This window comes from Petaurus breviceps, unplaced genomic scaffold (assembly GCF_028583685.1).
Source record: "Petaurus breviceps papuanus isolate PSGF00001 unplaced genomic scaffold, PetGlider_PUasm1.0 76, whole genome shotgun sequence".
NCBI classification, from domain to species: domain Eukaryota; kingdom Metazoa; phylum Chordata; class Mammalia; order Diprotodontia; family Petauridae; genus Petaurus; species Petaurus breviceps.
The window spans coordinates 48,859,918-48,887,371 of record NW_027186473.1 but is presented as its reverse complement, the minus strand read 5'-3'; the positions used below and the strand labels follow the sequence as shown (position 1 = coordinate 48,887,371).

The 27,454-nt window shown below is 34.6% G+C and overlaps 1 protein-coding gene across 2 annotated transcripts in view; it reads right to left on the bottom strand.

Moving 5' to 3' along the window:
* Nucleotides 1-442: 442 nt before the first annotated feature.
* The window catches only part of MMAA (metabolism of cobalamin associated A), a 35,186-nt gene continuing 8,174 nt past the window's right edge, over nucleotides 443-27,454 (bottom strand). Inside the window, exons 2-7 of one of the 2 annotated variants that reach the window (XM_069105463.1) lie at nucleotides 19,618-20,116; nucleotides 16,387-16,509; nucleotides 8,675-8,845; nucleotides 5,871-5,956; nucleotides 1,527-1,676; nucleotides 443-786 (exon numbers count right to left, since the gene is read on the bottom strand). In XM_069105463.1, the coding sequence (XP_068961564.1) occupies nucleotides 505-786; nucleotides 1,527-1,676; nucleotides 5,871-5,956; nucleotides 8,675-8,845; nucleotides 16,387-16,509; nucleotides 19,618-20,059 (1,254 nt within the window). In that variant the 5' untranslated portion in view covers nucleotides 20,060-20,116 and the 3' untranslated portion in view covers nucleotides 443-504. The remainder of the gene's footprint in view (nucleotides 787-1,526; nucleotides 1,677-5,870; nucleotides 5,957-8,674; nucleotides 8,846-16,386; nucleotides 16,510-19,617; nucleotides 20,117-27,454) is intronic. The other variant, XM_069105464.1, reaches the window with a different exon arrangement.

Sequence of the window (27,454 nt, the reverse complement as noted above, 5' to 3'; positions counted from 1 at the left end):
TTATACCATATATATGCATTCAAAAATTTCTCAATGAATCTGATGCTCACTAAATGTCAATCATATATTTAAGGTTTTCAAAAATGATTCTATAATTATTAGCACCAAACAGAACTTTAAAAATGTGGTCACTACTGACTTAAGAAAAGAAAGTTTTCTGAGAAGTGACCTTCTTTCTGCCTTCCTCAATATCCTTTGTTCATAAGGACAGAAAAGTCAATCCTGCATCCCCTCTGCACTCATGGGCAAGAGCTCAGCGAGTCCCACTTCCATATGCCAGGAAGAACAGAAAAAGAATATAGTTAGTAACGTATGGTAGGAACTTATTAAGTTCTGTGAAACTGCCTCATCTTTACCACTGATACCCTACTTAAATTTACCAAGTATGAGTCTCAAATACAGGAATCAAGTCTGGTCATAAAAATAAATGACAAATTATAAATATTGTAAGAGAATTTTAATATTAAAATATTTTAACATATTGAAGGATCACATAAATTAGTGTCAGATTTTAAAAGCTTTCAACAATATATCTGCTGCTAGTCCTGGAGAAAGATCCCCACTGGCAACCTTTTCTTCTAGAAGAGGAATTTGGTCCTTCACTGCTGAATAATTTCGGAAATGTTCTAACACACTTTCCTGAATCAGGTTCCACATCCAAACTTTCTGCTGCTTCCGTCTTCTGGCAATGAGCTCGTGACTGGCGAGCATGAGGTCCTGGAATTCTTTCATTCTGTCCCACATCTCAGTGATGCCTTCTCCAGTTTTTGCTGAAATGCGTACTACCTACAGAAAAATGAAGCATGCTCTGACTCATTTCCTATCAAAAGAATAGTAAGCATTCTTCTTGAGTGGTTCATTTTTGCTATCTGATTATACAGGTATAAAAACAAAGCTGCATTTTAAAAATTAATAGGGGCAAACAATCCTGATTGGGGGAATAGGTCAACACAGTATGTAAACAGTGAGGAATGTCACATGAATGGAACTAGAGTCCTAAGAAACATAATTTCACTTTCCTATAGCTGTCATGTTTGTGGTTTCTTTAAGAACACAATCTTACAGGCAAAACTGGAGAAGTCAGAATTATGACATCAATAAACACAGCATTACATATTTTTTTTTTACTGCCACCTCCCCTTGCCCCCAGCCTTACAACATGCTGATGGGGAAGGAAAAGTATCATATTACAAAAGCCTTTACTCTTTCACATTTTGTAGAAACTAATCATCAATAGCTTTATAATCTTGGGAATAGTTTGTTCTCAGAATGGATTTGCTACCACTTCAACATGTTCAAAACCATGCATTAAGGTAAATTAATCTATCACTTCATATCTAGAACCCTACTTTTTGACATGTAGTAAGCTGGTGATAATTTTAATATCCGTGATATAGACTCTACCTTTGTCACAATTTTAAAGACTTTCACATAAAAGTTAAGATTGACTATATGTCCTGCTTAGGATTTATTATATCCTTTTATAAAATGTGGAGGAAAAGCTTATAAATGGAATGAAAACTCACCTTTGGTTTCCAGACTTTTGAGCGCTTGCGTAGTAATTTTAATGCACTCGTATACTCTGCTTGTATCCTTCGAGCTGGCACAACCAAGTCCCCATCAGCTTTAGTTATAGCCACCAGATCAGCCATTTCAATTATACCCCGTTTGATGCCCTGAAGAAAAAAAAGGAGGAATCAGAAATAAGCATTAACACTGGTCAATGAGTAGAGGCAAGATGTTTCATTAATTTATTCTTTCAGCTTAAATGTCAAAATGCCCCAAGGTTCTGTCCTATGCCCCATTCTTTTCTCTCCATATACTTGCTCCCTTATTGACTTTATCTGCTCAAACTGTTCAATTATCAATTCTATTCAGATGTCTCTGTGAAATCTATACATTGAGCTGATGTCTCCTATAGGGAGACTCCAATAGTACTCCAGTCCTGTCATCTACTTACTGAATATCTTCATCTAGATGGCTTACTGACATGGTGAACTAAACATCTCCAAAACTAAATTTACCATCTTTTCTTCAAACCCACATCTTCTTTAAGATTCTCCATTGTTACTGATAACACCATTTATTTAAAAATTGTTTATCAAGTCACTACTGTGTGCCAGACATTCACATCCCTAATGTTACTCTATACCATACATAATTATTTTTTGATTTGGAGACGTGCTCAAGACACAATGGAAAGATACAAATGGAACAGCCTCTGTCCTCAAGAAGCTTACATTCTATTGGAGGTAAACAACATATACAAGGGCACTAGCAACACAGAAAGAAATCAATCACTCAACAAACATTTATGAAATGCCTAGCACAGCCAGACATTGGACGAGGTGCAAAGGATTAAAAAAAAATAAAATAATCTCTCTTCTTAAGCAGCTTGAGGATGCCCATCATTGTATAAATTGTTCTCCTACTTCTGCTCACTCCATTATACATTAGCTCATGAAGCTATTCCCAATTTCTTCTGAATTTTTCATTTCATCATTTATTTATGATGAAATAACATTATATTATATACATATACCATGTTTTCTTTAATCATTCTCCAATAAGAGGATATCTTTTAGTTTCCAGTTCTGGGCTATCACAAAAAACTGTCAATTTTTATATATATTTCCTCTTTCTTTGATTTCTTTTGGGTACAGGCCTAGAAGTGGTAGCTGGGTCAGACAGTATGCAGTTTGGTAACTTTATTGGAATAGTCCCAAATTGCTTTCCAGAAGGGCTGGAGTAATTCACAGCTGCACCAACAGTGCAGTAGTGTATTCGGTTTTCCCACATCTCTTCCATAGTTGTCATTTTCCTCTTGTTATCTCCACCAGTTTGAGTGGTTTGAGGTGTAACCTCAAGGTTGCTTTAATGTGAATTTCTCTATTTGTAATTTAGAGTATTTTTCACATAATTATAAATAGCTTAGATTTCTTCCTTTGAAAACTGCCTTTCCATTTGATCATTAATAAGGATCTTAATCTTACAAATTTGAATCAGTTCCTTAAATATCTTGAAAATAAGACCTTTATCTGAGAAAGTTGTTGCAAAGATTTTTTCCCTAGTTAATATTTCCCTTTTATTTTTTACTAAAACTTTAAAAAGACTTAAGAATTCTGACCAAAGCAACGAACAAAAGGACTTTTTTTTATTATTTTAAGCAACTGGGGTTAAGTAACTTGCTCAAGGTTACACAGCCAGTTATATTCTGGGTGTGGTGCTGAGTGTCTGAACCCGGGATTCGATCTCCAGGTCATCCCAACACTGGAGCCGGTGCTCTTACTCACTGAGGCCACCTGGCCACCCCTGAACAAAAGGACTTATGATAAAAATGTTACTACCTCCTTATGGAGAGGTGATGGACTCACGGTGTGGAAGAAGGTATATATTTTTGGACATGGTCATTGTATGGATTTATTTTGTTTGACTATGCTTATCTTTTATAAAGGTTTTTTTTTTTCTTTCTGTTTTTAATGGGGTGGTGAGAGTGAAGGGAAAGGAGGAAAAAAGGTAGTGATATCAAAAGAAAAGAAACCTATTAGAATGCTTAAAAAAGTATTCAGAGAAGAATAGAAAGAAGTTCAGAACTAAGCACAGATAAGTAGGAAAATTTTGAAGGTGACATGTTAAAAGTTCTCACTTATAAAAAAAGCAAGCAATATGGAACAGCAATTCATGATTTTTTAATTAAAATCCTTTTAGTATTCACCTTTATATAAAAAAATGCTCTTTTGTGTTTGCTAAGTTTAGAATTTTAATCATTTTAAACAAAGAACTGATATAGTCAGATCTTTAGGAATATCAATTTGGCAGTAATGTGTAAGATCGATTGGAGAGGGAAAGACTCAAAGCAAACAGACTAACTAGGAGGCTACTGTAATAGTCCAGGTGAAAACTGATGAATGGCAGAACTCAGCTGTATGAATAAAGAGGAGACATATGGGAGAGATGATATGTGAAGGTATAATCAGTAAGACTACCATACTCCCAGTCATATATGTCTTAACACCTTGGAATTTCCTTGACTCTTCCCTCTTCTTTTATTTCCCTTCACCCTGAAAATACAGTCAGTTGCCAAGACTTACTGATTACACTTCCACAGGGCCAATACCACACAGCCTCTCAACACATTTTACATTTGTACTATCATTAACTGGACTAGGCTAGTAATTCATCCCCCTGCCTATAGTCTCCCAACTCGCTGTTCCATATATACCTTCCAAAATAAGCCTCTTAAGGCACAGTTCTGACCATGTCACACCTCCATTCAAAAACTTTCAGTGACTCTATGCTACCCACATGATGAAATACAAAATGCCTGTTAAAGGCTCTCCATAATCTAGTTCTAATACAGTCCTTTTTATTAATTTTTATTAATAAAAATTATTAATTTATTAATTCTCTTCCCACTTTCTACAATCCAGTCAAACTGGACTACTAGTTTTTTCTCCAAACTCACCATGCCATACTAGATTCTACTTCTACATGGACAAAAGTCATCCCTGACACCTGAAACACATTCCCTCCTTTTCTACATTTTCAGGATCCTTCTCTTCAAGGCTCAGTCCAAGTGCTCCCTCTCCTGTATAGGCTTCCCTAACCAGAAAATCAGTTCTCTACCTCCTTGTCAGCTCTTCGAGGGGAGAGCTTTGTCTCGTTTGCATTTGTATCCCCAGTATTTATCTCAGTGCCTGGCACATAGTAAGTGCTTACTAAATGCTTTATCTATTGTGGATTGGCAATTATCCATCATCTTATTACTCAGAAAGATAATACACATACCATTAAAACACATTTTATGCAATTCTAACACTTAAAATTGCTGGGAAAGCTGGAATAGAAAATTTCTGGAGAAGAAATCTTTGCTCTCTGAAATAACCCTTTAATATGTGTGTATGTATGTGCATACATATACATACATATATACACATATGTATGTGTGTGTATATATATATATATACACATATATACACTTTTTTCTCTTGTCTATTTGGAAAAAATACCTTATAATTTTAAAGTAAACTAATGTCTGAAAATTTTAAAGATATCGTCCCAGATTTTGATCCAAATTAGGGTAGATGATTAAATGTCAATGTCAAAAGATGAAATCCAATAGTGACTAAGCCATAATTGTGGGAAACAGAGGGAAAGTGTTATTTCTAAAATAACAATTAAAAAGTTGCAATTTTTCAAACAGCTTTCATTAGTAAAATTTAATGGCTCATAATTTTATACTCACCATAGCAATAGAAAGCTACCAGTAACAAAAAAGTTTTTAAACTATTCAGATGATTCCTGAAGTAAGGATAGCTCTCCATTTTATAAAGTAGAATCCTAGTTTCCCAGAAAAATACAGAATCAATTAATTTAAAGGCCCATATATCTAACAAATAAAAGTTTTGAAGTAGGTTTAAGTAGCCAACACTTCAACTATCCCTGTAGGTCAGAGCTTTCCTATTTTAACCCTTCCCACTTTACTAATGGAGAAAATATGACTTATTTTAAGGTCATAGAGTAAAACTATGGAAGTTAGGAACAAAAAATTAACAACCTGCCATTTAGTCAAGTGTTCTATTCACTAAAGAATCATGCTTCTCTGCCCACTCATTTTTATCATCTTAACTTACCAAGGTTTATCTTCAATAATGGTACCTTATAAATAAATTTCAAACAAACCTCCTATACAATTAGAAAAAACTACCTAAGGCAAAAACTGGACAAAAACTATGGAACTAACAGATTAACCTTTTATAAAACCAATTTATAATGTTATGTAGGGATATACCTACAGAGGCAATAATGAAAATTTGGAATTTCAGGGATATATCCCAAATATTTCCAATTAAGAAAGAGGGAACAATTACCTGCAATTCATCTCCTCCTGCTGGTGGTAGTAATAAAACAAACATATCAACCATGTCTGCAACAGCAAATTCTGACTGCCCCACACCTGAAAAATGTTAATTGTAAGCATTTGATAAAATTAACACACTTCTCCTGAGTGAAAAGCTAATGGACTTAAGATGCAGAATGATATATATTTTTCGACATGGTCAATGTAGTCCATTTGTATTTCTGTGATTTGTTACAAGGGTTTGTTTTTCTGTTATTTTCAGTGGGGTTGAAGGTGGGGTCCCGGGGAGAGAAAATAAATACTTGTTCATTGAAAAAAATTTTATATATATATATATATATATATATATATATATATATATATATATATGCATATATAAATTATATTTCCAGTACACACGATTAAGAATAAAGCAGACCTAAAAATCCATGCTTATTTTCTTTTTTTTTTTTTTAAAGCAATTGGGGTTAAGTAACTTACCCAAAGTTACACAACCAGTTATTTTGTGTGGGTGTTAAGTATTTGAGGCCAGAACCAATCCTGGGACCTCCTGACTCCAGGGCTGATGCTCTTACTCACTCCACCTAGCCGCCCCATTTTTTTTCATGCTAATTTTTTTTTTTAATTGGGGTTAAGCAACTTGCTCAAGGTTACACGGCCAGTTATTTCTGGGTGTGGTGCTAAGTATCTGAGCCTGGATTTGATCCCCAGGTCATCCCGACACTGGGGCCGGTGATACCTGGCCGCCCCTTCATGCAAATTTTCAACTGAACCTTTAATATGTGCTTACGTATTAGCAAACAGTCCCTACCTTTGGGGAGTTTGTATTCTCTTAGGGACCGGGGTGGAAGCAACAGGAACACAAATAAGTATTACACAAACAAAATGAAGGAAAAAGAACACTAACAATTTGGAAGTAGAAAGAGAATGAAAAGCTTCAGGCCCCATCTAAATTGAACTTTGAATGAAGTCAGGGATTCTGAGAAATGAAAATGAAAACCCAGCATATTCTAGGTATGTGGAATACCTTCTTCAAATTCATGGAGTCCTTGGAAAATGGAGTACTAAGCTCAGGGAATGGTCAATAGACCATTTTGACTGGATCATAGCATTCATTAAGAGGAGAAATATGAAATAAAGTTGCAAAGGTAGGTTGACACCATATTGTGGAAAGCCTTAAATGCCGGACTAAGGCATATATATATGTGTGTGTGTGTGTATATATATGTATATATATATATATACACACACACACTACACACACACACACACACACATACACACAACCCTTGAGCAAACAGCAGTTAGTTGCTAAAGATTCTGGATCACAGGTAATCATACGTGTGCCTTGAGAGTATTATTTCGACAGCTATAAAGAGGCAATACAGATGAAGGGAGAGCTTGAAAAAGCAAAGACCTATTAGAAGTCTATTATAGTAGGCTAAGTAAAAGATAATAAGGACCTGAACTAGAATGGTTAGCAGCTATTTAAGTGGAAAGAAAGATGCTGTGGAGGTAGAATCAACAAGGTTTGGCAACAGATTGCAGGTGAGGTGAGACAAAGAGAATAATTAAGGCTGAACCAAGCTAAAAGAATTGCTTTGAACACAATAGAGGAAAAAAATCATGAATAAACTGTCCTCACCCTTTTTTCCTTCTGTATTTTTTGGTGTGTTTTATGGATAATTTTACTTTAGGATATGAGAAGAAGTAGTAGTAAAGAAAAATTGCTTTTTGACCAAACGACAAAAAACAAGAATCAGAGGATTTTAGGGCTGAAAAGAACCTCAGAAATTATTTTAATCCAAGCCCCTTATTTTATAGTTAAGGAAGTGATGCTAAGAAAGGTAATTTCTCTATATCACAAAATGATAGGCAGCACTAGAAACCTGGACTTCTGACTTCTAGATGATTGTTCTTTCTACTACTTACTATTTCCCTCAAGTTCTACCATAGTTTTGATCAAATCTCCTTTTTCCATCTATACTGTAAACAATATAATCACATTCAATGTGATGTCAGCAAGTCACAAGAGAGGCAATGAAAGTACTTTAAAAGATGACTATTATTTTGAAGCACTGTTCCAATGACCCTTTTTGTTTGAACCACTTATGATATTTATAACATTATTCTGTATTATAGTTACAACTGAATATGTTGTATCTTGCCTATTAGAATGTGTTGATGTTCAATTGTGTTGATATTTCAATTGTGTCTGACTCTCCACGACCCCATTTGGGGTTTTCTTGGCAGAGACAATGGAGTAGTTTGCCATTTCCTTCTCCAGTTTATTTTACAGATGAGGAAACTGAGGCAAACAGGGTTAAGTGACTTGCCCAGGATTATACAGCTAGTTAAGTGTCTAAGGTTAGATTTGAATTCAGGGAAATGTGTCTTCTTGACTCCAGGCCTGGCACACTCTCCACTGCTCGACCTAGCTGCCCCTGTTAAGAGTTTAAGCTCCTTGAAGGTAGGAACAGTGATAGATTTTTGTATACTCCACAGGGCTTAGCCCAAATGTCTTATATCTTTAAGGAAAATTTATTGAATGATATCATGTAAATAATTTTATTATCTAGAACCTGTCTTCCCATAAGACAATGTATGATTTTACTTTTATAAAACAAAAACGTACTTACCTACAGTTTCAATAAGAATAATATCACATCCTCCTCCTTCACAGAGAAGAATAGCTTCATTTGTAGTCCTCGTCACAGCTCCTAAAGTTCCTCTAGTAGGAGATTATTATCTAGAACCTGTCTTCCCATAAAACATGTATGATCTTACTTTTATAAAACAGAAAAACATACTTACCTACAGTTTCAACAAGAATAATATCATATCCTCCTCCTTCACAGAGAAGAATAGCTTCATTTGTGGTCCTTGTCACACCTCCTAAAGTTCCTCTAGTAGGAGATGGTCTGATGTATGCATTCATGTCTTTTGACAACTCAATCATCCGTGTTTTATCACCCAAAAGTGAACCTAAAATATACATTTAAAAAATTTGTACAGAAATTATAAATACCAAATAATAAGTAGTCAGTTCCCAAGGGTATTACTTCATGACATTTTGCTCAAAAACACAAGTTTCCTTTGTTATTACAGTTCTCTAATCCATCCTGAACATGAAACTCCTCTTTTGAAAAACACAGTAATAGTTCTCTGTCCTTAAGCTGCAGCATGTCAGAGCAGACAGAAAGCCAGTCTTGGAGTTGGGAAAGCCTAGATCTGACACATAATGGTTTGAATGACTCCAGATAAATCACTTAATCTCTCAGTGAAGGGAGGCAACTAAGATTATAAATTACAAATCAAAAGCTGATCTTTATGACAAACTTTCCTCATCAGCAATTCTCTAAAATAATGAAATCACAGATCTAGTGAAAATAGTTCTCTCCTGACTGAAATTAGCTAAATTCATAGCACTCAAAACCCTCCATAATCTAGCCCTACAGTCCAATTTTATCTACCCCATTCCCCCCAAACAAATCATCAGACTGGTCTTCTTAGCATCCTTTAACATACCACATGCTCATTTCCCTCTCTTCAAACCTGAAGAGACTATTATATAGCCTCTCTCCAATTATCCAAATCCATTGAATCTTTCAAGGATGAGATGAAGCCCAACCTCTTCCATAAAGTCTTACTTTTGTGGCTCCACAACTTACTGCTACACTTCAATGTTTGAAAAGTAATCATATATTATCTTGTATTGTTCTCTGATTTATGTCTTATTTCCCTTAAATTCTAAATTGCTTGAGGATAAGGACTGTGTTGTATTCTCTAATATGCTAGCTAAAGCATTCAAGTGCCTGCTGAATTGAATTCAGTTTGGGAAGTCACTGTGATATACTGACATTTACTAACTTGAGAGGAAGGAAAGACTTGAAATGCTGATGATTACTCTTAGCCACTTAGTTTTAGAATAGTTATGTGAGGACTCTAGAGGATTCTTTGTCCTAAATTCTCAGTTTTATTTAGCCTTAAGAGAACTCTGTTACATGTAACAAGGACACTGACCAATGAAATCCTTAGAGCATGTACAATATGCTCTGCCTGGTATCAATTCATGTTGGAGGACTGGTAAGCCTGTTTCAAAAGCCCCTGAATACAGGGCAGCTCCTTACCTCTCAACTTTGGTGTATACACAGGTATTCTTTGTTTCCTGTAAGTGCACTGTGTGATGATGAAAAGCCTTTTAACTGGCAGTTAAACCAGGACTCTGTACATACAAAAAGGATACACAGACAAAATCTCTTTTTCTTCTTAGTGGTTTTTGATGCTGAAGAAATGCTATTAGTTCCATCATGAAAGAACCCAGTCACCACGCAGCCATGACTACATGGTCCCCATATTTGTTTTGTCCCTATTGCATTTATTCTTTAATGACCTCAGGTAGCCAAGTCCAGTGAAGAGCCAGCCCTGATGGCTCTTGCTAGACCTAACCTAGCAGTTGATGCCAGCAGTTGAGACACTGTGTCTGCAAGCAAGGGAATAACTCATCTATTATCTATGCTAGAACCATAAGTAAATTTGGCAGGGGGAATGTTTTGTAACAACTACTTTAAGTTTGAGCCCACTTTCTCCATGGACTAAGTGGACATGTAAAAGGGGGAGTGTGCCCCAGTTTGGGAGATGATTTATACTTCTGTCCTTGCTGTCTACTTTCTCAATAAATACCCTTTGTAAAAGCTCATTGATATTAATTGATATTAAGGAAAATTCAAATGGTCAATTAGTCATAATATTAGAGAGACATTAACTGGCAATGATAATGGGAAGAATATACTGTTTGGGGGTCAAGATTTTTAGTGCTACCACAAATCTGCATTACATATGGCTTGTTTTTAAGTATATGATAAATTCAGCTAGTTGTAAAAAATTATCTACTCATTGGTTTCTCTCTGAAGCTCCTGTTTTCTCTGTGCATTTCTAAATGCTTCATTATGCTCTTATCATTCTTTTATTTTCTTTTTGTAATACTAACTATTCTCGTTTCCTAATTCCCCTTCCCCCCCAAAAAAAATTTAAAAAAAAAAGAAGCAATGCAATAAGCACAGTTAGGTCTTATTCTGAACCTCTACCTCTTTGGTTCTCTGGTGTCATGGTTGGTTATTGAACTGATCAGACTGCTTGAGTCTTTCAATATTGTTTTTCTTTACAATGTAGTAGCCATTTTATAAAGTTCCATATTGCCTTTTAGAAACTTGTTTTATGTATGTACACTGTCTTTGTTAAACTCAGTTAATAGGGGATCTAAGACCCATGGAGGGGCATGAGCCAACTGTTAATGTTCCAAAGGAAATATTAGGTAGGACAAAACAAGTCACAGAAGATTTTATTAAACAAAAGCTTCCAAGACTGAATCTGGTCTGTTGGACAGGTGAGTACCTTACACCTGAATTACAGACTATTACATAGAATTAAATTCATTTAGATGCAGAGTTAAAGAAAGGCAAATAATTGTATAGTTATTTTATAGTTCCTGATTGAGCTATGCTACTAAGGTAAAAAAGATACTACCTAAATTTATAGTTTTAGTGCTATACTATACTGAACTACCAAGGGTTATTTAATATAACTAGTTAAACTAACTACATAATTCATATGAAGGAAACAAAAGGTCAACAATTCGAAGGGAGATAAAACATTGTTAAATCAGTAATCATCGAAACTATGTGTAGTGGTTAAAAAATAGAAAAGCTGATCAATGGTATATGTAAGGTAAGCATGACCTGAAGTAAATGAACACACTAGTCTAGCGCTGAATAAGCATGATAACACAAAACTATTGAGGCAAGAACTTCCTAATTCAAAGGGAACTGTTAGTGAAACTGGAAAACAGTTTGACAGAAATTAGTTAGGTTTAGACTGATATCCTATATTATATACCACAATAAACTTCAAATGTGATTTAAATGTAAAAGATCCTATCATTAAATATAGAAAGGAGAATGATAAGAGGGACGGTCCCTGTATAACTAGAGCAAAGTGGAGAATTTTTAATCAAACAAAAGGGAAAAGTCAATACATCCATAAAAGATAAAATAAGAAAACTTCAGGTATTAAAACATTTTTGCATTAACAATTCAGATAGAGCAAGAAGATAAGCTGCAAACTGTAAATCTTCACAACAAATATCTATGGTAAAGGTTTGATATTCAAGATTTATATGAAATTTATACAAATTTATACAAACATATAAAGCCAATATCTTTTCATTGTCCACTACCAAATGTAAAAGTGGTCAAAAAATATGAAAGACAATTAAAAAAAAAGCTATTGATAACCATAAGATAAAATGCTCCAAATAAGTAATAAGAGGAAATGCAAATAAAAACAAAGTTTCTTTACAACCATCAAATTGGCAAAGATGACAAAAGGTCAAAATTAAAATTGTTGGAGATTCTGTGGGACAATAGGTACACTAAAGCATTACTGACCAGAGATATAAAGTGGTCCAGTTTTTCTGGAAAACAATCTGGGAACAATACTCAAAAAGCCACTAAATTATGAATATCTTTTCATTTAGCAATACCATCCCTAGTCACAGAAGTCACAGATAGAGGAAAAAGGACCATGCACTAAAATATTTATAGTAGCATTTTTTGTCATTACAAAGAACTGGAAACAAAGTGGCAAACTGCTAAACCAAATGTGGTATGTGAATGTAAAGGAACATTATTGTGCCAGAAAAAAAATTAGGATGGATCCAGAGAAACCAAGGAGACTTGTTTAAAGTATACAGAGTAAAATAAGCAGAGCCAGAATAATTTTTTCTAATTTTTTATTTTTTAGCATTAATACTTTTAAATTTTGAGTTCCAAATTCTGTCCCTCCTTCTAGCCTCTACCCCACCCATTGAGAAGGCAAGCAATATAATAGCAAGCAATATATACATATGAAGTCATGCAAAACATATTTCCATATTAACCATGTTGCAAAAAAAAAAAAGGAATAAAATATGAAAGTGAAAAAAGTATGCTTCAATCTGTACTCAAAGTTCATCAGTTCTCTCTTGAAATGGATAGCATTGTTCACCACAGGTCCTTTGAAACTGTTTTGGATCAATGTCTTGATCAGAGTAACTAAGTCACTCATAACTGATCATCATACAACATTGTTGCTCCTATGTCCAATATTCTCCTGTTTCTGCTCATTTCTCAGATCCCATATGTCTTCCCAAGCTTTTCTGAAACCATCCTGCTCATCATTTCTTAGAGTGTAATAGATCACATTCAGATACCACAACTTGTTCCCTAACTGAGGGGGCATCCTCTCAATTTCCAATTCTTTGCCACCACAAATATTTTTGTACCCATAGGTCCTTTCCCTTTGTCTTTGACCTCTCTGGGATACAGATCCAGTAGTGATATTGCTGGGCCAAAAGGGAATACACAGTTTTGACAGCACTTTTGGTGTAGTTCCGAGTTGTCCTCCAGAATAGTTGGACCAGTTCACAACTGCACCTTAAGAAGGAGAGTAGCCTTAAGAAGTAAGGTAGCAGATCACTGGAATAGATTAGGTACATGGTAGCAAAAGACCATAATAATCTAATGTTTGGTAAACCAAAAATCCAAGATTTGGGGGCAAGAACTCACCATTTGACAAAAGTTGTAAAAAAAAATTTACTTTGGCTTTTTTTTTGCTTGACAATACTTTGTTACAAGAGAGAATTCTAGGGAGGGACATCATTGGGAAATGTCAATTGCATTTTTAAAAAGCATTAACAGATAAGTCTTGTGACTGCAAAGAACTATGTAAAAAATACAACAACCAGCTAACGTAGAACTCATTCTACCAGATTTCAAAATGTTGTATAAAGCAATAATTATAAAAACTGTCCAGTACTGAAAAATAGTAGTGAGAAACAGATCATTGTTAAAGAGAATGGAGAATCCTAGAAGGGAACCCAAAGAGATTGGTGCTTGAAAAATCCATTAATAAAAATGACTGGGAAAAGAAATTCAATTAAAAAACTATTAGGAAATAGACTGAGATCAATATCCAACTCCAAGTAAATTCTAACTGGATCAATGAACTAAATTTTTTAGTTAGAAAAAAATTAGCATAAAAAGATAATATATTTTTCTCATTATGGAAAGGAAGACAAGTTATATAAGTGATGGCAAAATTGGGATTCGATCACATAAAGATAAAAGGATTCTACATGGCAAAAATAGATACAGATACATTTTCATTAAGACAATCAAATAAAGGTAAGAGGACCAAATATCAAAAGGAATTGAACAAGAGCAGGAAATGTTTAAGGTAAAAAGTCAACAGTCAAATAAAAAGATGTTAAAATTCTCTAATAATCAGAAAAATATAAATCAAGACAATCTTAAACTATCACCTTATATTCACTAAATTGGAAAAAATATCAGTAGGAGATACTAATAAGAAAGGTAAGGGTGGAAGGTCTCATTTCCATTAGGTATGGAGAACACAGAGAATTTTGCAGGGACCTACATTAGGATGTGACTTTTATATTTTCAATACAATCAAATCATAGTCATCTATGCTCAAAGTGTAGGCTAGGTTCTCTCTTAGAAGAGAGGGTTAAGGAACTCAAGGAATAACTTCTCCATTCATAGGTTATCAGAGAAAATGAAAGTTTTTTTATAAAAACATTAGTCAAAAGATATGAAAAGTTTTCAAAAGAATAAATGTAAACTTGTTCACTTTCAGTCACATCTGACTTTTCATGAATCCTTTTTTGGGTTTTTCTTAGCAAAGATACTAGAGTGGTTTGCTATTTCCTTCTCCAGCTCATTTTACAGATGTAAAAACTGAGGCAAACAGGATTAAGTGATTTGCCCAGGGTCACACAGCTAGCAAGTGTCTGCAGCTATATTTGAACCTAGATCTTAGAAACCTAGATCTGACTCCAGGTCCAGTGCTCTAGCCACTGCACCACCTAACTGCCCTAAATGTAAACTGTAAACGACTATATGAAAATATGTTCTAAATCATAAACAATAATAGAAATGCAAAGCAGTAACAACTCTGAGGTTTCATTTCACCTCACAACCTGCAAAATCAGCAAAGAAGACAGAAATGGGAATGGTGAAAGTTGAATGGATGATGGTGAGAGAGGCCCATTAATGTACTGTTAAGAGAGCTCTGGATGAGTCTAACCATTCTGGAAAACGATTTAGAATTGCACAAGAAAAGTGACTGAACTCTTTATACCCTTTGTCCAAATGATCATACCCATACCACAATTGTGTGAATACATATCTAAAGGAGCTCAAAGACAGAAACAAAGGTCCAATATATACCAAAACACTCAAATCAGCCCTCTTTTGTGATAGAAAAGAACTAGAAACAAAAAGGGTACCCATCAATGGGTAAATAGTTGAATAAATTGTGGAGTATGAATATAATGGATTATTGTTGTACAGTAAAAGAAATGACAAGTGAGGCATTTAGAGAAATGTGAGATTTGTATAAATTGATGGAAAAAGAAATAAGCAGGACCAGAAAAATATGCATAGTAACCATAACAATGTAAATGAAAATATCACTAAAAGGAAGTTGAGCTCTGAGTAACTAATAAGTCAATAATGATGCCAGAGAGGAACAAATATTGAAGTAAACCTTCTCCTCCTCCTCTCAGCAACTCAAGCAAAATGTTGTATCAGATATGATCACTGCTTTGGATATTTTTGTTAAATCAGTTTTCTTTATTACAAGAGAAGATTCAATTTCCAGGCTTGGAATGAAAGAGAAAGGATGGGGAGGATATATCCAGAAATTACTGTGCATAAAACAAAAACCACCAATAAAATTTATTTAAAAAGCAAAACAAAAAAGAAAAGGCACTTAAATATCAAAGAAGAAAAAAAGATCTAAAGAGGAAACCCTGATCTGTGATGTGAAGGAGGAGTTTAAACAGTAGAAGAATGCCACACACAGAGGAAAAAATGGAAGAAGTAGCCCTAAATAGCTGGAGCTAAGACCCAAGAGGAAAGAACCAAGTGCTGCTCTGAAACAATAGCAAATGCTCATCCTCTAGGTAGGATTTTATGGAACCACAAATGCTGTCCATTGCATTAGTTCTTCCACAAAGGTCAAAGGCACAGGAGGTACTGAGGAAGCTACCTATTTGTGGCCCTCACAGAGAACTCTCCAAGATTTATGAAACCAATCTGCCCACTTCTGGTCATTCACAGGGCAAAAATCTAACTTACAAAAAAAACTCAGAAAGTACTATCAAAGATTACAAAACTTTGGGTAAAAAACCAAGAACCTCATATTCAGGTTTTTTTGCTTTTTTTGCTTTTTGGAGGGGGGAAGGTAAGGCAATTGGGGTTAAGTGACTTGCCCCAGGTCACATGGCTAGTTTTGTGTTAAGTGTCTGAGGCCACATTTGAACTCAGGTCCTACTAACTCCAGGGTCTGTGCTCTATTTACTGCACCACTTAGCTGCCTCCCATATTCACTTTTAACAGTTTTTTTTTCCTTTTTTTAATTTGGCCACAACTTTGTTAAAATTTAAAGGTTAATATGATACTTACCACCACTTGTAGAGGAGGAAGGGTCAACGGCCAACACTGATACTTTGTGTCCATTTTCTGTTAGCATCTTCCCCAAACATTCTATAAAGGTTGATTTCCCAGCACCAGGGGGACCAGACAATCCTAAAATACAAAGAAATCCTCTAATTTAGTGTAATAAATAACAACATTCCATTAAGTCCAACATTAATATTGCCTCTATTTTTCATGATTTATTAGGACCTCTATTTGTCTATTTTATTACTTCTAAACTTCATTAAAAGGAAATTTCTTTGGTTAATTCCTACATACGCTATAGTAGAAAAGTACTTTTTTATCTTCAAATAAAATTCAATGACTAAAAGTAATAATCTAATTTAGATTGTTTTCTCTCAATCACACTTAATTTCTAAGTTGTTAATGGTGAGTTCCCAAAATTCATACCAATTTCTCCCTCCAAATAAAAAAATAAATTAACATCACCATCATTTCCTGTGAAACATTGTAAACAATCATCCTAAGCTTGCCTTCGGTCTTAAACATTTCAGATAATTAAAGATCTATATACTCACTCGAAAAGAAGTGGCATGTATATTTATATAAGAAAATAAGCCCCTTTTTTCTTTACTCAAAATGTTCAAAATTTTAAATAAAATCCTCGCAAAAAAGATACAGCAATGTATCCAGAAAAGTATTCACTATGATCAAACTGAATTTATCCCAGAGATACAAAATGTGGTTGACCACCAGGAAAACTGTTAACATAATTAACATTAAAACCAAAAATACCCCAAACTATATGATTATAATAAGTGAAAAAAAGCCTTTGAAAATGTACTACATTATTTTATCCTCAAACACTACAAAGTTTAAATCATTTTATATAAAAGTTATTTTAATGTGACAAAAAGTACATATCTAAAATAAAAAGCTAGCATTATATTTGCAATGGGAAAATACCAGAAGCCTTCCCAGTAAATACAGGCACAAAGGATGATTCCTTTCCCCAAGATTACTTGATATAGTTCTAGCAATGCTAGTGAAAGCAATAAGAGAGAAATTGAATATATAAGGATGGGCAACAAAGAGACAGAACTATCCCTATGTGCTGATGACAAGAGGATTCTCTTAGAAAATCCCAGAGTCAGCAAAGAAACTAAACGAGACAATAAATTCAAAAGTAGCAGAGTACAAAATAATAGCTCCCCTCCAAAAAAATTTACTAGTGTTTCCATATAGCTAAAACAAAATCCAGAAGAAAATATGAAAGGTAAGTCTAATTCAAAATAATTACAAAAATATATAAAATATCTGTGAATCAATTTACCAAAGCATGCTCAAATACAATTACAAGACATTTCTCAAAGAACAAAATCACTCAAAGAGTATTACCTCAACTAAATTCTAACATAACTAACCTTCCCATTAAGGTTAGAAAAAAAATTTCATGGTAGTCATTTTAATTAAACCCTTCTTGTGATCAAAAAAGCATTTAAGTGACTACTGGGCAATATGCACTATGCTAGGTGCTGGGAATACAACAAAAAGTAAATACTTCTTTACCTTAAAGATACATATGATCATTAATTTACAGCTGAGATGGACCTTAAAGGTCATAAATCTAATCTTCTGTTTCTTAATAGATGAAGAAATAGAGGCCAAGAAAGGTTAAGTGATTTGTGAAAGGTCCTAAGTAATTTGGTTCTGTCACCACTGTTCCTTGAGGACAAAGGCTATCACTTTATAATCTTCCCCCTGCCTTGCACATTTTACAGTGAGTAGTTCAATGTACATTGATGATAATGATGATAATCTATGGTATTTATAATAGACACTGCACTACCAGTTTTAATGTGACCAAAATAAGTGGAAGTTATCAGAAAAAAGTTGTAAATCTGAACTAAGCTGACAACCAGTTCTGACTTTGCTTCCAGACATTTCTAGGACTTTTTTTTTTAAAGAAATCCATTCAAACAACTAAAGTCTTTCATCCATCTAGAATTTGCTTTTGTAAATAAGTAGTTTGCTCTGCTATGTTTGTTGTTAATTATATAAAGGTGATTATTACAGATCATTGTGCTCTCTCAAAGTAAGTACATACAGAGTGAATAACATGCCAGTTTGGGGTGGGGATATAGATAAGTGAAAAATTATGGGCTATTTCAAATCCTGGTAGATAAGTTATTTTTTAGAAATTATTTCTAAAGCATCCATACCAATGATTCCCAAACTAAGAACTAAATATTATGTATTAAATTGTCTTCAATGAAATGTAATGGAATAATATAAATCTAAACTAACTTCAGGCCACTCTGGGCAGGATTCCTTGTCACTTTATTCACAACTTTAATTATCTGATCACTCCACACGATCACAAATCTGACTTGTTCAATTTCCTTTATGTGGTCAGACACATATAATTATACAGTGATTTTGCAGTTCCAGAAATAAATCATTGTTTCCAGAAATCAAATAGGCTTTTCAGGTGTTACAGACTGGTAACAAAAAGGGTAGTGCCCTTTAAAATATATTTAATGTCAAGAGGACTAGGTTTAAAGCTATTCCCAGACATCCTTACATGCAATACCAGGGATCCAAAAAGAACACATTTTGCCTGCTGAAGAAAAAGGAAACTCTGAAAACGTTATTCTTAAGAGTAATAACTATGAAAAACACAAAAACTGGACAATTCATTCATGGCTCTTAATCAAGAAAATAAAGGACTCTCAGAAAATAATGTTAATCGATATTATTTCCAATCTGGATTCCTATTCTTAAAAATAATAATAGTCAATACTAAGCCTGTCATTTGAACAAGGAAGAATTTTTGATTATTCTCTCAACAAAGCCATGACTCATATGACCAGGGCAAAATCTTTCCATTTAATAATACCTATGATCACAATGACATAAAGCTGATTGTCAAAAAAAAAAAAGGCATCTGAAATTCATCTATTAAAATCCAGAGTTGAAAGATGTTTTTAATATTAAAACTAAATGGGGGTGTCTAGGTGGTGCAATGAGTAGAGCACTGGCCCTGGAGTCAGGAGGACCTGAGTTCAAATCCGGCCTCAAACACTTAACACTTACTAGTCATGTGACTTTGGACAAGTCACTTAACCCCAACTGCCCTCAAAAAAAAAAAAAACAACCAAAAACAACAAAAAAAAATTAAAACTAAATGTCTAAGGATCATTTTAATAGCAAAAAACAACTACAGAATTATTTAATTACTGGACAAAAATGACTGACCCACTCTAAATGCCAGTGGTTTTCCTTTATTTAATTGTTCTTGTTCTCTGTGGTAGTTTAATACCATCTGAAGAAGCACCTGGGCTAACTCTCTTTTCCTTCTATGAGTTGATTCTATAAGAGTAATAGATTCTGCTAGGGAGGCCCTCTGCCCTTGGATTAAACCGGTGTAAAGTTTATTCATAAGTCTTCGTTCTTTGTCAGAAAGTCCCTCTGTGTGTAGCTTTACAGTTGTCTGTATGCTTAGTTTTCTCTTGAAACCACATGATGGTAGCAGCCACTTTGCACGAAACAATCCAACAGAATTAAGCTGTCGAATATATGGGAATCCAGATCCAAAACAAGTGCCTGAGTGAAAGATGAATTGGTAGTTCTGGAAAGATGTTTTTGAAAGGCTCCTAAGAAAATGACTGTGAGGAAACAGCAACATGGATATTTTCATTTCGTTTTGAATTGAAGAATACACTGAAGTTTTGGTTCAACTTGATTTATGACCTTCCTAGGGAAGAGAGAAAAAAGGGGAAATTTTTTTACTTTATTCATCACAGCAAATCATGACATGTAAAAAGCAGTCATTTCAAATAGATCACTCACTTAAATCTGATTTCTATATTTACAAAGCAATGTAAAACAGGTTTCTTGAAAGCAAATTGGATTAAAGTATTCTTATATAAAGTTATACTTGATTCTATTAAATGCCATCGCATGAGACTAAGAAGTCAATCTACATGTTGGATATGGACAGGATCACAGAATCTAAGAGCTGAAAGGGAATTTTGAAGCTATTTCTTCTGACTCATTATACAAAAATGCCCTCTACATTTCCAATAAGCAATTGTCCTATCTTTGCTTGTACACATTCAGGAAGGAGGAAGCCACTACCCCAACAAGGCAGCCCAATTTGGTTTCTGATGTCCCTGTTATAAAGTTTTTCCTTATATCAAAATGAATTTTTTTCCTCTGTAATTTCCATCCATTGTTCCTAGTTTTGTCCTCTGAGACCAAACAATTCTAATCCCTCTATGTGACAGTCCTTCTGAATGTCATCATGTCCCTTTTAAGTTTTCTCTTCTCCACTCAATATTCACAATCCCTTCAACTGATCCCCATGAGGCATGGTCTCCAAACCTCACTATTCTTGTCAGTCTCTTCTGAGTAAATTCTAATTTTCCCGTGTTTTTCCTAAAAGAGAGTGCCCAGAGCTGAAAACAATACTCCATATGTGATTTGTGATCTGACCAGGGCAAAACATGAAGTTATTTTCTCCCTTACAACACTGTCTCCTCTTAATAGGGCCTAGAAGAACAAACTTCTATGTCACTATTTGCTGCAGATAAACTCTTAATAAAATTTCCAGGCATCCATAGTTTAGCCACACCTCATCTATCCTATATTTATGAAGTTAATTTTTTAAATTCCAATGTAGAATTTTACCTCAATCCTTGTGAAATTTCAGCTTATTCAACTGATCTCATATTCTAGTTTGCCAAGTCCTGTTTGGCTACAGACTGTCATCCAATATATTATCTATTCCTCTATGACCTCATGTTATTTGCAAATCTGACCAGCATGCCTCATAAGCCTTCATTCACATCAATGATTAAAATGTTAAACGTGATGGAGCCAAAAGAGGATCTTTGAGGTATTTTTTCCCTTCAAGTTGATGTTATCACAAGCATAACTACCACATAAATCCTGGCATTCAACCAGTTCTAAATGTATCTAACTGTACAATTATCTAACATATGTCTTCATCATACCCAAAAGCATAGTATGAAAAGTTGTGCCAACTGCTGATGAAATCCAAATATAATAGCATGGAAATGTCTCAATAAAGATTGAGACTTTTATGTATGTATGAATATGTATATAAACCAATGCAGGAATTTGTTTTGCTTTACTATACATATTTGTTACAAAGGTCTCATTTTCTTTTTTATGGTTCCCTATGGGGGGAAGGGAAATGGAAGAGGTCGATTTTCATTCCTGGAAAAAAATTAAATTAAAAAATAATTTATCAAGATTTTTATTAGTCAATCGTACTGTGCCATAGTTTAGAGAATTTCACCTTCCTCCTTTCAAAACAATACTGATACTTGCCCTTCACCAATACTGCAGCATCTCATCCATATGCTTTTTAAAAAATCCCTAAAAATGGCTCAACAAAAACATTCTTTCATTCATTACTGTATGGTAGACAATATCTCAACCACATGACCTGAAAATTCATATATACATATAAACATCCATGCCTGCATGGTTTCCATATAGATTATGTGCTTTGAAGGTGCCCCCAGAAGGTTCTTAAAAGGCTATCAAGTGGGGCGGCCAGGTAGCACAGCGAGTAAGAGCACCGGCTCCAGTGTCAGAACGACCTGGAGATTGAATCCCAGGCTCAGACACTTAGCACCCACTCAGAAACACCTGGCCATGTAACCTTGAGCAAGTTACTTAAACCCAATTGCTTAGGGGCGGCCAGGTGGCTCAGCGAGTAAGAGCACCAGCTCCAGTGTCGGGATGACCTGGATCAAATCCGGCCTCAGATACTCAGCACCACACCCAGAAATAACTGGCCGTGTAACCTTGAGCAAGTTACTTAACCCCAATTGCTTTAAAAAAAAAAAAAGGCTATTAAGTTGAATCCTTTTCCCTCTTTATTACAAATGAGGAAATTGAGGCCCAACAAAGGCACAAAGTTAGCAAGTAGAAATGCTAGGATCTAAACCCTGGTTCTCTGATTCAAAATCCATTGCTTTTTCCACTGTATGCTGGTTATTTGAAGGCAATTGTATATTACTAACCATCTCACCCAATATTTTGGGTTTCTACTCCCTGCTAACCATTTTTGGTCTATTCTCAATCCAATAATCTCTACTTAGAAAATAGCACAAAATAATATTTAGTAGTTCAGCCTTACCAGTATTACTAGCCTATCTGCCTCCAAGCAGTAGTCATGCCTTTGATCCTTCTTGTTCCCCAAAATATCCTTTAAAAATTCAATTTTCATATCCTTAGCATTTATTAGCAGCTTCTGCTCATTCTAAATATTCATTTATCTATTGCTGTTTTAATTGGATCATGTTATGCTTTTGTATTCCTCAGTTATTTAACCTTTCTTGTATATCCCATAAATGTCTTTAAAACAAAGAACAGAAATAAATAAATAAAATAAAGAACAAAAGGCTATAATCATAATGTCCAAGCTTGGCATCAAAGAAAAATGGAAACAATGCACCTCTTTCCCTTCTTTGCACAGGTAGAGGAAAACATGAGAAGAGATGCATAGAGCAGGTCTGGCTCTGGTGGAAAAAAAACATTCAAAGCCCCCATCAATGGTGAAAAAGAGGTGATAGCTGATGGAAAGAGAGAAGTAAAGAGAGGGGAGGGGGTGCTGCATACAAGTCAAAAATCTTTACATAGGATTTGTATTGATGAACCAAAATTAAAAAAAAAAACATGCCCTTCCTGGTATACAAATGAAACAGGATAATAAAACATTTATTCTTTTTTTTGGTTTTTGTGTATTGGATTGATTGCTTTTTTTTTTTGCTTTTGGGAGGGCAATTGGGGTTAAGTGAAGTCTTGCCCAAGGTCACATGGCTAGTAAGTGTTAAGTGTCTGAGGCCAGATTTGAACTCAGGTCCTCCTGACTCCAGGGCCAGTGCTCTATTCACTGCGCCACCTAGCCACCCCAAAACATTTATTCTTAAAGAAAATATAGATATAAAAAATTTTTTAAACACAAGAAGAACTTAAAACCAAAATCACAATATATCACACTGCAGTAAATGCAGTTTTGTTTTTGTTTTTGTATTTCCATTACCTAGTAAATAGCACACAGAAGGCACTTAATGAATGATTGCTGATTAGTTCAGAGGAAAACTGGATTACAGATTTAGGATTCCAAGGAACTTTTAAAGACCATCTAGGTCAGGCCTACACAATGTATGGCCTGGAGGCTGCTTGTGACCTGCTAAAGGACTGGTCAGCAAAAAATGCAGAAGATACAAAAGAAAGTAAAGATGTAACCGTTGCTTTGCCTGGACACTGCTTAACCCACCTTCTACTAGTCACTATGGTAGCCAGTCATATAACTTGGCAGGTGGGTTGCCACCAAACACGCTCCAGTTTGTCATGTGACCCATGGCAAGCAACAACTGTTAAGTCTCTAGTCTGACAGAAGTAAGAGTCATATTTTTTCACTGTGTTTTCAGTCATTACTGGTATCGAACAAGGAATAAGTGAGTGCAGCCCACAAGCCAACACAGTTGACACCCATTATGCGATGAGCAGCAACAACACAAGAGCTTCTTCCCCTCCCTCACTGCCCAGCTGCCCTCCAATTTACATATGTCAGGCTCTTTCTCCAAGGTAAGACACTCAGTTCTGTATTTCTTTGTATATGAGCAGCTTCTGTGGACATTTTTTGGTTCTAACATTAAAGGTTTGGGGGTGACTTTGTTAAATGGGTGATAAAAAGAAATGGAAGATTGAATCAGAACACAGAATGTTTAATCTGGAGTGAATAAATTGATACTTGTTACTTACACCAGACAAAATATTGTGCCTTATTTGCCGAGAATAGCCATTCTAAAGGAATACAATCTTTGTCACCATTTCGAATCAAAACATCCTGACTTAAGCAAATTGGACACCGACGAAAAACAAATTAAAGTGTCCAAAATTCTGAAAAATTGTAGTAGGGAACAACAGTTTTTCAAGAAAGTAAACTCAGAAAATGAGGTGGTTAGTTTTCAGATTTCTAAAGAAATTGCTGCTGGGAAGTCTTTTACTGAAGGTGGCTTCATATAGAAGCGTTTGAGTTTCTGGATTGTGTCTCACTAAAAAAAGTGTTTTTGAGAAACAGTTTAATCATTAATTATGATTAATTACTCCCTTGGAAAGTGAACCACTAAAAACCTAACTTCAAATGAGGAAACTGAGGCCCTGAGAAGTTAAGTGACTTGCCAAGTCACAGAGCTATTAAATGGAAAAGGAAATGCATTCTTTCAAATTGTAACCAATGTATAATTAAATAAGTATATTTGTACATATTAAAAGCAATTAAATTTGTACAACACAATGTATACCAAATACTTGCATTTAAATACACAATTTTTTACAATTTTGACAGAATCCTTTTTGAAAATGAAGAGCAAATACAATTAAAAATATTTTCAAAAGAAACTGCATATGTTGGGGCGGCTAGGTGGCACAGTGAACAGAGCACCGGCCCTGGAGTCAGGAGGACCTGAGTTCAAATCCAGCCTCAGATACTTTAACACTTACTAGCTGTATGATGTTGGACAAGTCACTTAACCCCAATTGCCCTCCAAAAAGCAAAATAAAATAAAATGAAATAAACTGCATATGTTGTACATGTTGATGATTTAACCTTTTAATTAAGAAAAAAAATTATTAAAGATATTAATGTAAAATACTATCCTCTCATTTTAGATATTAATGTGATTTTATTATTTTATTAAAACAAAATAAAATTATGCCCAAGCTCCCAAATTACAACTTTGCTCACAAAAAGTTGTATTTTAAAAACAAATGATTCAGTAAAGTTGTCATCGCACATGAGACTGCTCTGTCACTGCTCTGTCATACTATCAAAGCCCAGAAGCAAATGTTCCAATAAAGTCAGAAATACCTGGAAATGTTCGTTCATGACACAAGTTCACAAGCCACTATGCAGAACTGTGTATGCACTAAACATAAGATATGTATGTATGGATGAATGGTTGGATGTATAAGGAGATATAAATAGAAATAATTATTACATTAATATAATTATATTTTGTTCTTAATCTGTAGCTAGTAGTTTTTTGGTTAATTAGAGTCTATACTGGCCAATTACTGACAGAATTTTGTATATAATTTTCTTCAAAATTCATTGATTTTACAATGGATGGAAAATATAATTTACTACTTAAAAAGACATATGCCATATAGTGGAGTCCTGGGCCTCCTTCTGGAGCACTTGCATCAGCTTCCTCATCTTCTCTTCTCTGCCCTGACTACAGGTATGGTACCTTAAAAATACTTTGAGACTTGATATGTTTTTATTTGTGTTTTTAATTTGTTCGTTTACTTTTAGTTTACAAGATTCAGTTCCACAGTTCTTTTGAGTTTCAAATTTTCTTCCCCTCCATGGCAGCATACAATCAGGTATAGGATCTGCAGATACTTTCACATTAGACATTGGTCAGGTTGAAAAGAAGGATTGTAACATATGGAATGAACAACGGGAAAGAGGAAACAAAACCAAACAAGAAAACAAAAGAGAGCAGGTAATTTGCTTCAATTTGCATTCAAACTCTGTTCTTTCTAGTTCTTTCTCTGAATATAGACCTCTCTCTCCATCATGAGTCTTTTGGAGTTGATTTATAGCCCTGCATTGCTGAGAAGAGTCCAGTCTATCAAAGCTGATTGTCACACATATGTTGTGTCTGTAATTGTGTTAAAGTTTCTCCTGGTTCTGCTCTTCTCATTCAGCATCAGTTCGTATAAGCCTCTCTAGGGAAATATAAATTCCATCTGCTCCTCGTTTCTTATGGCACAATAGTATTCCATTACATTCATATACCATAACTTGTTTAGCCATTCGCCAATTGATGGGCATCCCCTTAACTTCCAATTCTTTGCCACCACAAAAAGAGCTGCTATAAATATTTTTGTACATACGGGTCTTCCTCCTGCTTCTATGAGCTCTTCAGGATAGAAGTGGTATTGCTGGGTCAAAGGATATGAAATTACTTATAGCCCTTTGGGCATAATTCCAGATTGCTCTCCACAATGGTTGAATCAGTTCACAACTCCACCAGCAATGTATTAGTGTTCTAATTTGTCCACATCCTCCCCCGCATTTGTCATTTTCCTGTTTTGTCATCTTAGCCAATCTGACTAGTGAGATGTGGTTTTGATTTGTTGTTTTCATTTGCATTTCTCTAATCAGTAGTGATTTAGAGCATTTTTTCATATGCTTATAGATATCTTTAATTTCTTCCTCTGAGAATTGCCTGTTCATATCCTTTGACCATTTATCAATTGGGGAATGACTGGTATTCTTATAGATTTGACTCAATTCTCTGTATATTTTAGAAATGAGTCCTTTATCAGAGACATTGGTTGTAAAAATTCTTTCCTAATTTCCCACCTCCCTCTTAATCTTGGTTACATTGGCTTTGTTTGTACAGAAGCTTTTCGATTTCATGCAATTAAAGTTATCCATTTTGCATTTTATAATGTTCTCTAATTCTTGTTTGGTCATGAAGTCTTCCCCTATTCATAAATCTGACAGGTCAGACTTGATATGTTGACAAATTTTGCTAAACCACTTTTCCCTCTTCTTTTTTTGGATGCTCACTGGTTAAGGACATAGGGAGAGATGCATATGGAAATGAAGGTGATATAAAACCAAAATACATCTATAGATATTCTTTACCTGAGTTTTTTGCTGAATTACCTATCCATCCACAGTTTAACAAAGTTTTCCCCTTTTTCTTCCTCACTGGAGTGAGCCATGTGTACATAAGCAAAATTTAATTAAGAAATTTACATCAATTTTTTTTTGTTACAAATCCAATGTTATATGCCATATGGCCCAAACAAAATATTGGACTATTGGATCTTACATATTCTTTCCCTTACATATCCCTTTTGAAATTTGCTTTATCAAAATCTAGGTTGCACATGAGACTATGTCCAGGTTTTCACTCTTACTCAATCATGAACTCTATTATATATGGAGTAGTCACTTGTTTTAGAAATTCCTGTCATTTCTATTTCAGCAACCTGTTTTTCCTTATTGTTTAGAATTAAGTCCAAAAAT